Source organism: Aythya marila (assembly GCF_965140915.1).
Source record: "Aythya marila genome assembly, chromosome: 9".
In the NCBI taxonomy this organism is placed as follows: Eukaryota; Metazoa; Chordata; class Aves; order Anseriformes; family Anatidae; genus Aythya; species Aythya marila.
The window spans coordinates 17,176,922-17,189,075 of NC_139050.1; the positions used below are offsets into that span (position 1 = coordinate 17,176,922).

Here is a 12,154-nt window from a genome sequence, read left to right on the forward strand (position 1 = left end):
CCACCTATCTCCACAAATTGCAGTTTATGAGAAAGAATGTACAGATATTTTATCATGACACTTTTAATTTATAGACCTTTCTTCAAGTTCTTTCTCTCTTGATGCTGGTTCCTGTTACCAATAAATAAGACCCAGTTCTAATTCTTCCCATTTTATCTTTATTTAATAATATGCACCAGGACAAATATACCAAGTGTTTGCAAACTGAAAACAAGAACAAAAGATTAACTCTTTGAAGGTAAAATCCTCAGGATGCAACTGTCTGAAAAGCACCTTCCAGTATAGTGATTGACCAAATCAAGAGGAAAGCAAAAAACCTTAAGAAATGATGAGATGCATTCATTTTCAGAAACAATCATGCAAAGTCTTCCCTGAATCCATACAGCAACATTTCCTACCGAGGAATAGCACAGAGCTGGAATGGAGGTGGCTTCATTATACTCCCAAAAACAAACTTTGTGTTGACTTCTTTCACTCCATCGGGCAGAGTGAACTTGAATGCCCGCAATAGGGTGGAAAAGACAATAAAGAGTTCCAGCCTTGCCAAAAGCTCCCCCATGCATACACGGCTCCCTGTGAAAAGACAGAAAAGGCAATCAGCCAAAGGATTTCTATCAAAACTACCTTTCTAATTTGCTTGCAGTTTTCAGGAAAACAAACAAACAAACAAACAACAACAACACAGCATCTATTATCAAATAGGTAAGGGTTTTTCGTTTGCTTGCTTGTTTTCTGCAGAAAGTCCTTTTCTTCTACAGTTAACTGACTCTGTCATGTAATGATTCAAATCTGAAAGGCTGCTTTGTATTTTCACTCCGAAAGTTTCCATCTGTATTCACAGCAGGCAGACAGAGCATTATAGAAATGATCACCAGGGCTGCGTAGTTTATAGTTACAGTCTTAATAGCATTATGAATTTTGCTGCTACTACTTTGATAGCTGGATCTCTCATCCAAGAGAAAATGGATCTCTTCCAATAAAAAGGTTTCTGTTTTTCATTCCTTCTCTTCCAATCTTTTCCACATACAATTGGACTTTTCTCTTTCTGGAGATATTTACAACAGTAGAATTGCCTTCCCAATTTATGTAGAGGGATGAATGGATCTTAAGTTGTTATCACATGGAATAAATAAATTGCTGTTCAGTGTAAATACCTATTGAGAATGGTAAGAATGCTTCTCTGTGTACAAAGTTTCCATCTTTATCCAGAAAGTGGCCTGGGTTGAACTGATCAGGTGTTTCCCATTTTTCAGGGTCAGATAGAACAGAATCAATATTTACTAGAACTATGGTGTTCTGAAAAAAAGGAGCACATTTGTTAAAATGTGTTGGTTTTCTTTTTCCTATTGCCATTGCATTTTTAATACTTAGCTTCTCAGTAACAGTATGAGTACCAATTTAATTTTTACCTTTGATACTCTATGATTTCTGCTATGCTAGAGTTGCTTTAAGCAGATCCATAAAAAAAAAAAAAAAAAAAAAAAAAGGAAAAGCAGTGATAGAAGAATATATAGAAACAACCCTAACGTACCTTTCAGTTATAAAACTTTAAAATATTTTAATTATAACATTTGCAAGATACTTAATTTAAAAGTTTGTGACACAAAAATAATTTCAAATTTCCAAGGTTTTCAGTAGAACTATTTTTTCTGGTTTTGGATGGCCTTTTTTCATCAGCTGATAGGACTGACTTGAGACTGCTGGAAATTAATAAGCTTATTTCCAGTCTCCATTCACAAGTTTTCTATCATCAGAAGTCATGTTCTGGAAAGCTACTAGTAGGACAAAGTAGTTAGGACAATACACACAACTCCTTGCAAAAGGCTTGCTTAAATACAGTCATATCTAAGGGACAGCGCCAGAACAGGCAAGACCCAAGCATGTATTTCCCCAATCAGGAAAACCCTCAAAAGCATTTCTAAATTAAACTCATGTACCCCATGCTGCTGATAGTGGCTGTTCTCAATCACAGACGCTTTTCAACTAAATGAGCAATTAAAACAGAAGGACCTAAAACAGGACAGTGTTTTGTACAGCTGAAGTGGATGCAGTAACTTAAAAATTACACTAAAACAGTTTTAAGAACAACTACAATTGCACTGGACCTCAAACATTAAAACATGCAGCATGCTTGTACCTTTGGAATAGGATATCCCAGCAGTTCTGTGTCCTTCACGGTCTTTCTGGGAAGTGCAATTAAGATGATATTACTGAATCGCTGGATCTCATGAATTACAGCATTTGTATAAGGCAACCGTTTCCTGTCCATGTAGCAAACTACATTGGAACTACCCAGAACAGCATCCAGCTCCTTCTGGACTTTCTCTGTAGAGGAATATTCTGCTTTAAATATACAACAATCTATAAGCTCTATCATCATCTTTTTCCTATTGCTTTTTACAGTTATAATACTACCCAGCAAGATGAAAAAGATATTTTAAAAAATACCTTTAAATTACCATTTGGGTGACCTAAATTAAATATTAATCATGTATTAAGAGATTGGTTTAGTAATTGAACAAGGACAGGTCTTCACTCAGGACTGCATGGATTTTGATTACCATCTGTAAATGGCATAATTACTATTCTGTAATTACCTGCCTTGGGAAGCACTTACACAAAAGAGGGCTTTTTCCCCCTCAAGGACACTTCTTTATTATTATTATTTACAACCCAAATTGAAATTGTCATTTTTTATTAATTTCTGGGCTGAAATGGCAAGTAGATTGATCCTATGCATCAGGAAACTTAAGATAACTTTAATATATCCTGAGAGGTTGAAAGATCATGTTGTGAAAATTCAGTATATGCAGTACAGTCTCAAATTTTAGGTCTTTTGAAGAGCCATTAGGTAAGAACAATGGGAAATCCCTTCTCCTTACCACTTCAGCCGTTCTCCTCTTGCCAGTCTCCTTCTGCACCTGATACCCAGCTTAGACTGTCAAATATGAAGCTTTCAGAGTGATTACTAATACATTTTAATCCTTATTATTCTGTGCACTCTGATTATTTCTTTCCATTGACAACTTGCATCTTTCTTCTGTGAACATCATTATTAAGAGCATACAATTTAAAGCTATTCAGCCCAACCTTTATTTAATATCTGTTTATATGCAGATATCTATGTTCAAAATTCTAAATTCCATGTAATAACCACACATTAACAACCTCCCACTGCACTGAGTTGATTTCTGCTGCAAAGTACTTGGGAGCACATCAAGGAGAAGTCACAGGTCAAAGAGGGTGATCCAAAGACTCTATCTTGGACACAGGACAAAACAGACACATGCAGTCACCTGATTCATATGCTACTATTTGAACTCCTATAATTCCTAAAAAGTTGCAGAACTGTTTGTGTGTGCTTACCTTGAACATCAGGATAAACCACCATATAGAGCAATGCCCAACATAAAGTGGTAGCTGTAGTTTCTGTACCAGCCAGAAAGAGGTCAAAAACAGACTGGATCAAGTTTTCCTTGTTGTATGTAGCATCAGCATCTCCTTCAGTCTGCAAATATGAATTGCAAAGATCAAGTTAAGGCACACAAAAGAGAAGCAAAGCACTCTGCATCACAGGAATATTTATTGATACTATTAAAAATGAGAAATAAATAAATAAATAAATAAATAAATAAGGGGCTAGAAAAGAAAACTTCTTCAATAATACAAATACATTTTCTAATATTCTCCAGTTCATTTGTAAATTTATTCTATCCACATGCACATTTGGTTCTTCAGCCATGACAAATTTATGTAATTACATATGCTTTCTAATCTTGACACAAATCCTATCATGATTGTTATTCCTAGTTGTATCTTAATCATACGATGATCTGCTATTATTGTGGCTATAGATAATCTACCCACAAAACTACTCACGTTATTACTTCATCCTCCTCCTGCCATCTCACAGTTTCAGTTGTTGGTTGTTTTTATGTTTGTTTGTTTTTTAATTCATCCACCTATAAGCTTTTCTAGAGGGAAATTGTATATTTCCCTAATTGATACTAGACACCATTATAATCAAAGGAGCGCTTAAAATCACTAGTTGTTAGTGGAGCCTAAAAGGAGAACAGAGATACTCACTTTAGCTATCTGATCCAAATAATAACCAATAAAATTTTGACTTTCATCTGCTTTTCCTTTTTCTTTGTAGCTTTCAATTTCCTCTCTGAACACAGTTCTTATAAAATTTATACCAGAAAAAGTCTTCTTACATGATGTTAGAAAACGGTCTGCAAACCAGGGAATCCGATCATGTACCTGTGAAAGAGAGATTTTAGATATGTGGTATTCAGCAAACGAAATTTGAATACTAATGTAGACTTGTGAGTAGTGGAAGAAGTGGATGAAAGACTAATGACTGTGTCTTCACCATTACACTGAAAAGCTAATTCCTGTCCAGTGATCCATTAAAGACTTTCTTATTTTTCCCTGGAGCAGAATTTCCCTTAGTTTTATGCTATAGATTTTCCATTGTGGTATACAAAGAATAGATGAGGTTCCTCTGAACTACAACAGCAAAAAACTCTTTAAAAATATCCTTGTTCTCAGCCTAACATACGTATCATTTCTCTCTGATTAAAAAAATAAGTAAATAAAAATCTAATTTCCTTGACACATCTGCTAAACTGAAAACAGAAATATTCAAACCCAGTTGTTTAGTGGTTTTAATATCTTACTGTAGGATACTGAATGCGTGGGGATTTTACTCAGACACATTTTTTCCCAGAAAAAAAGTGCGGTTAGTCAAACACATCACATATGTGATATGCAAAACAACTTTACAGAGCAAAACATACAGAGCCACATGGATTCCCTGCTGTTTATTCACTTATTTCACTTAAACCATTATAAAACAACATATCAGCAGAAGAGAGGAAAATGACTTTTGTATTAATTTCACTCCTCTACTTTATTTCCCTTTCTTTTTTTTTTCTCCTTTTACAGATTGCATCATGTCATTCCAGTTTACACGGCAGAATTACCCTGCTTAAGCTACATGTTAGGTCATAAATCGGGCTCACCTTTTGAAATGGCAGCTGTATTACAAACTTATGCCTTCCCACAAGCCTGCTCATATTCCTGGCTTTCATTTCTTCCTCATCCTACTGCACAATTTTGCTTAAAAAAACCTGTCTGCTTACTAGGAAAATAGATTAGTACAGGTGATTATTAAAGGATTGTACAACACTGTGAAAGCACTGTGGAGGGCAGGACAGAATGCAATACTGGGCTAGAATGTTTTGGTTAGCTGTGGACACTATTAAGAACTTTAAGAACAGCTTATACAAATATCTCCTGAAAGCAGTTTGGAAGTAGCTGATCCTGTGTTTACCCTTCTTAGAAGATATCTTAGGAATCATTACACCCACATCTTCTGGGAGAAAAAGTATTTTGATTATTTTTTTTAACCTAAAGTATCAAATTAATCCTCAAGTTCTCTTAGACCTCAGTTACAGCAATTTTCAGTTAGCAAGAGATGGTGAAAAATCATGTAAGATGTAAAGCCTGTTGAGTTCCAGCAAGTTCTGCAGGAGTAGGTGCCTTGCACATTGGTAACATGACTACTTAACTATATACAGCGCCATGGGTCCCGTTTGTTAATGGTTAATGATAAAACTGCCCTGGTTTGAAACAATCTGTTCCACTGTTTTTGCAGCTGTGGTCACAACTTCACACAGAAGCATGATCGCAAATTTTCTCTCCAAAGAATCAGATGTTAGGTTAGGAGCTGCTGTCTTGCCAAAAGTTATAGAAGAAGCTACTATTAAGCAATTACATGGTACCTTTGCTACCCTTGTGCAAAACAGTTGCTTTGCTTAAGCTTCTACATGGTTAGCTTGGAGCAAAGGAAGTAGCCAAGACCTATGTTACTCTTGATATTAGTTGACAGTCATGTGATTTCAGATGATGAAGAAAGCCACTTTGTCAGAATTTAAGATAAGCTTATTTCAGAGCTTTTCAGGTATTTTTGCTTATATTTTGCTGCTGTGTTTCAAACACTGGAGCTGTACAGGTAGTGCTTTTACAAGAAAGACCTTCGCACTTCTCTCAATCATGTAATGAGCCTATGAATTTCCATCCCAGTCCACCAGAACTGAGAAATTTTGATGCTATGATAAGGTATAAGAAACTGAAATCAGTTTTAAACTAGTCATCTAGAAGCACTGTTCTGATGCATACTCCAGTGACTCCAGGTGCATCAGTATTCATTTTTGTTATAAAAGTAACCAGCAAGTTGCCTTTCATTGTCTAGCTGTATAAAATTACCAAAGAAAAAAAAAATTCCTCACATAAAACCAGATGCTGTTCATAAATGCTGATATATCATCAATAATTTCAATCATGCGGCGAAAGTTTTCATCTTCTAGAGAGAAGCGATGTCCCAAAATCAGAGAACAAATCACATTTGAGACAGCATTAATAATGGGCATACTGGGGTCCAGAGGTTTTCCTGTCAACACAGTGAAAAGTATTCACCTATAACACTTATTGTTCCAGCTTTTTGCACTGAATAGAGAGATGATGAAATAACATTTTATCAAACTCTTCTGATGTTAGTTAGATTAGTGGATGGAAAATTGCAATTTATCAGCAAAAGATGTGAGTAAAAAGTAACTTCAGACACCCAAAGTTTTTTGTTGATTACCAAAAAAAGGCAAGACTGCTGGTGAGAATGGGATTTGTAGTGGTAATAATAAAAAACACCCAGGTTTCAGAGAACCGTGGCATCAGCAGATCTCACATTTGGCAATAATTGGTACAAAAAAGGTCAGCCAAGACAGCATATGAATAAGCAACTGAATCAAAAGGAGAAACATCCTTTATTCTCTGCTCACAACCTTTGTACGTGAATAATGGAATACTTGAGCAAACCTACAGATGCTCCCCGTTTTTCAGCAGCACAATTTAAACAAACTTCCTCTCTTACTGAGGAAGTTACCCCAAGCCATGTGAGGTGAGCGCGCTTGTTCCACTGCAGTTGCCAGAGCAGAGCCATGGGATTCTGCAGCCTTGGCCAAAGCTTTGAATACTTCATGCCTTGTTTTCTTTTCTGTAGAGGGATATAGGGTGCTGTGAGATCTGTTTTGTTACTGTTTGCTGTTACCCTGAGAAATACCAACACTTACAGACAGGAACCATGGAGTCTCAGTTCTAAATTCATCCTGTGGAGTGGTTTCACAGGTAACACTTCAAGGAAATGCTTCCCACAGATCATAAGATTCAGAACTTTGAGACACAGCTCCGCATGTACAAATCTAATACACTTTTGTAACCAAATAAATAATTTCAAAAGCTACCAATTATCCATTCTTCAGCAAAATCGCTACCGCCCATACTGACCCAAATGCTGAGCACAGGCACATACCATTTGTTCCCCGCAAATATTCCACCAGGCGACAGGCTTCCTCTTGTATTTGACACTCCTGGTCTTTTTTCCCTACTCCCATTTTCCTCATTGTTACAAGTCCAAAACGCCTCTGTTGCTTCCAAAGATGACCGTTAGAGAACATAACACCTGGAATCATAATGAATTAATGTTGCTAATGCTGTATGATTTAATACATACATACAGTTAATGTTTCAAAGAAGCTTCTCTGTCAAGTTAATTTTTATCAGCAGTCCTGAAGCATGCCTCTTTCTTTTCTCTTTTCCTCTTTTCTTCTAGTCTACAATCTACTACCTATATAGAAAATATTACTATAGCTGTATTCTGCCACTGTTGTTCCAACAGAACCCAAAAAACAATGTTTCATAAAACTTTGAGAAAATATTGACCTTTTTTCCACCATAAATTAAGCACTCTGAGACTCTAAATCAGTTTCCAAAACCAGGGTTAGAATACCTTAGAAGAAGTTGTGAAAATAATAGTTACCCCTTCCATGAGTCATTATTTCAAAGGCTAAGTTTTGTGGCCTTCCAGCAACCTCTTCAGCATGGGCAGTCATACCCTCCTTCACTGCCTGGTACCCTTGCAGGACAATCACAGGTACGTTTGCAAGCCATAAAGTGAAGATATTACCATGAAGTTTGCTCATCTGTAGAACAAAGCAGTATCAGAACAACATGGATAAGAACCATCACATTTAAATCAAAGAAGGTGAAACAGTTCTTCACCCTTGACAGATTCCCCAAGGGCACTGGACCTTGAGAAGACAACATCAAATTAATTCTTACATCTAATACAGCTTGCAGCCAGGTTTCTGTGTAAACTTTCATTTACTAAAGATCAGAATGTTCCTAAAATGTCAAACAGACAATATTGCAATAAATAACATCAAACACTGGCATGTCTTACAACTCAAACTCATTGCAGATGAATTCCTTCATGATTGTAAGATGACAACAGTAGATAATGAGTTTTAGGAGAACCATCTACTGTTCCCCCTTGTGTATTAAGTGCAGCAAGAGCAGCTGAGGAGGTAGGGAAAGCAGGAATCACCTTCTCCTTTCTAGCTCAGATGGGACAGCCCTGTGTCTCCAGCACAGTGCACACAGCAATCACTATCAGAGGTAGGCAGGAGAGCCCTTTCCCTGGCTGAAGAACTGGGAGCTGGAATAGTAAGAGAACACAAGGCTGAGGGAAAGGCAACAGTGTTTAGGTCAAAGTAGGATGTCTGGGGGGTGGAATAGGCTGGAAGGAGTGTCAAAATATTCCAAGAAGTCTACTGCAGGACTAGAGGAGGGCAACATTTTACTGCCTGTGTGCAAACAAGAGGGAACAGTTATGCATGTTGTGCAAGGATTTATATGCATGTGCTTGCAGATTTGGTATTTATCTAAGGTTGAATTTTTCTAAGGTCTATAATTTTCTATTATATTTATCTAAGGACTATAATTTTACATTGAGGAGTCACACTACTTTGCCTTGAAATATGCAACTTAGGAGAACTAGCAGGATGGAGAAGAAACAGAGAAAAGGAAGCTTAAAAACAAACAATGAAATTGAGGTGCTATTACTCATACATAAGCGTTAAATATAAGCATTAAATATTTAATATATATACTAGGAATATAAAACAGTAGGATAAAAATTCTCGAAGTGCTCTGCATTACAACTAGACTTAGAAAAGAGCTCATTTTGAGTGTAGGCACATAATGAATTAGTTCAGCTATTTAAAAGCTCAATCAGGTTCAGCAGACTGAAGTTTCTTCGGAAAATCTAAATTGTATATAAGCAAAAATTTTAATCTCAGATCTTATGAAAAAAAATGTTGAATAAGCGTTTAAAAAATCCTTTCTACACTGAAAACACATAAGCACTCAATAGCTATTCCATGGAGTATTTAGAAATTGTCAGTGCAACAAGAGCCAAAACAGACATATGAAAACCTCCCGAAAATGCAAGTCTGTTCCTTACAATGCTTTTCCAGTTTGTAAGGCAGGAATATTAGTATTGTTTCACTCACGTACACTTAAGGTTTTAATGACATGGTTCATAGTAAGCCAAAAATTTCGGAACAACCATATTTAACTCATCTCCATAGATTTTCATGTCTACACAATACAGAATAAATCCCTCCCTAGCACTCAAAAGAAAACTACGTTAACAAAAACATGCATTCATTCTTCAGTCAGCCTATGAGTCTATTACTTAATTGCCCCCAAATACGTACTTTTTTTAGGATGTCATGATGAATTCGGAACTTCATTTGCAGCAGATTTCCAAAGAGAGGGTATGGAGTTGGTCCAGGAGGAAGTTGTCTTCGCTTCCATTGCAGTCTCAGAAACTCTACAAACAGCAGAGATGCTGCAAAAAATACAAGCCCCACACTTACTGTTAACATTTCACTTCGGATTTCCAAGGCTACCTTGTCTCTGGAAACCTGCTATATAGCGAGAGATCCATTTTTATCTTGTTTTGCTGGTACCTCCCTATGAAGAAAAAGATGTTTAGGCTTATGTCTCTCCTAGTCCTTCCCTCTTTATCACTTTACTTTCTGATCCCAGAGAATGAAGTGTTCTTATTTTTAAGCATATAAGACATTGCTCCATTACATTACAGCTACAAATCTGGCAAGTGTTAGTCCTTCAAGGAAAACCAAATGCAGTTTAATTATATGCTTCCTTATGCCAAGACAGTTGCTGTGACAAAAATCCCTCCCCACAGTACTGGTTTCATAAGGGGATTCTTGCAAAAAGAGTTTGGAAAGCCAACAGAATTTTCTGAGGACTAGCTACACACCCAGGGAGAGGTTGATGAGATGCCTCTAAGCCTTCTCTTCTCTAGGCTATAGAGTCCCAGCTTCTAGTCTTCCAGAGAGGTGAAATTCTCCAGCCTGTCAAGGTCCCTCTAGACAGCAGTGCAACTCTCTTATGTACCCACCACTCCCCTCAATTTTGTGTGGTTGGCAAGCTTGCTGAGGGTACACTGGCCTATCATCCAGATCATCAATGAAGACATCAAACAGGCCCAGAACCAGTGCTGACCCCCAGGGCACTCTGCTAGTTACGACCTCTAACTAGACATTGCACCACTGACCGCTACCCTCTTTCAATCCACCCCACTGCCTGCCCACCCAACCCATATTTCAACAGCTTGTCTATGAAAACCTCATGTGGGACAGTGTCAAAGGCCTTACTGAGGTCCACGAAGATGATATCCACTGCTCTCTCCTCATCCATCAGGCTGATCATTTTGCTGCAGAGGTTCCTCACATTGGTCAAACGTGACTTCCCCTTGGAAGCATTTGGCTTCATAAAAAAACAAGATCAAGACATTCAAAATGGTAAATTAATATCATGGTAATATAGTAAAAATATAAGCAAAGTTTAAATCCCAAGCTAATCTTTATTAAAGATCATGGTATTATTGAAAATACAAGGGTGGGTCAGTAGACTGTACATGAAAAATTAAATCCCTTTGTTGACCAGCTTAAAGGTAACTATAAGCCTTTTTGAAATACTCAGATTAGATGTTTATGAAAGCTATTCACTACTTATCACATTGCGTTTTAATAAAGATAAGATTGCTTATATGTAGCAACTCCTAGCACAATGAAGTGTTTGGCCACTGATTTGCACAGGTCAAACACATGCTTAAATTTTGCTGACTTAGCTCTATTGTCTTGAAGTGTGAAAAATATTTGTCTCCATGCTGATATTTCTGCACTGCTGAAATCCCTTCTGTGGACAGGATCACGCTGACAGAAATTTGTTAGTTTATGCTTTTTGGAGATGCAGTACCATCATGCTGGCAGAAAGACTCTAACAGAACAGGTAAAGGAGTTCCTCAGGCTGGACAGGACAGAAGTAGCAGAGGTTTGACTGCAGCATTGATCTGCTTCTGAAATAAGAACAGATGTTATAGTCATGGGTGTGTATGCACACATACACTAAGACTTCTCAATCCCATAATTAATAAGGAATTTTAAACCTTACCAGACAGAGCCAGACTGGGCTTGGAAAAAAACTCATGTGATGTCCACTGCATTGCTAACTCTTGGGACATGAAAGGCAGAACCAGGACCCTTGCAACATCCTTCATTGCCAGGTGACTCCAATTAAACCTTATCCTCTCCCCTTTCTACTGATTTATTATTTTTCTTGCATTGATTTCTTTTCACATTCTTGCATGTTGTTAAATTTCAGATGTATTTTCTCTTCTTCTTAACCATTTTTTTCAGCATTACAATCAGTTGAAAGACCAGGCTGCTTTGCAATTAGGAGTAGTATTAACTACACGGACATCAGTATGCAAATCACAAGTCTGAATATTTATGTAGAAAAATACTGGGTATGGTAACGATGAACAATGAGGGCCAGTAGCACTTGGGATAGAAATTAGGAACGAGATTGCCTGATACAATATGCTGTGGCTGTCAAAGACACAAGCACAAAGTATTTCTTACTGAATTTTGTCCCACTACAACTACGGAGCAGAAGTTTCCAATAGTTCAAGATTTGTAGGTCTATTTAAAACAACAAAGTCAAATGGACCATATTACTTTTGAGTGAAAACTGCTCCAGTGCTAGCTAGTTTCTTCCTTTATTTAGCACATTCCCTTTTGCCTGCCTCTTACTTTCTCATTTTGGAAATGAAATTCCAATATCTAGCTACCAGCAGCAGAAAGAACATGATCCAGACCAGCAGCTGTGTTCTCCTGACCCCACTAGGTCCACAGACAACTTCTAAGGTGTGGTGAAAGAT

At 37.2% G+C, this 12,154-nt stretch overlaps 1 protein-coding gene across 1 annotated transcript; it reads right to left on the bottom strand.

The window, feature by feature from the left end:
• Window positions 1-394: 394 nt before the first annotated feature.
• On the bottom strand, window positions 395-9,791 carry LOC309881518 (cytochrome P450 2C25-like; the record flags this gene model as incomplete). The annotated part of the gene is made up of 9 exons (XM_082767582.1): window positions 395-573; window positions 1,155-1,296; window positions 2,138-2,325; window positions 3,367-3,508; window positions 4,087-4,263; window positions 6,297-6,457; window positions 7,373-7,522; window positions 7,880-8,042; window positions 9,621-9,791. 9 exons carry the CDS (start codon window positions 9,789-9,791, stop codon window positions 395-397), a joined length of 1,473 nt encoding a protein of 490 aa, XP_082623708.1.
• Window positions 9,792-12,154: the final 2,363 nt, after the last annotated feature.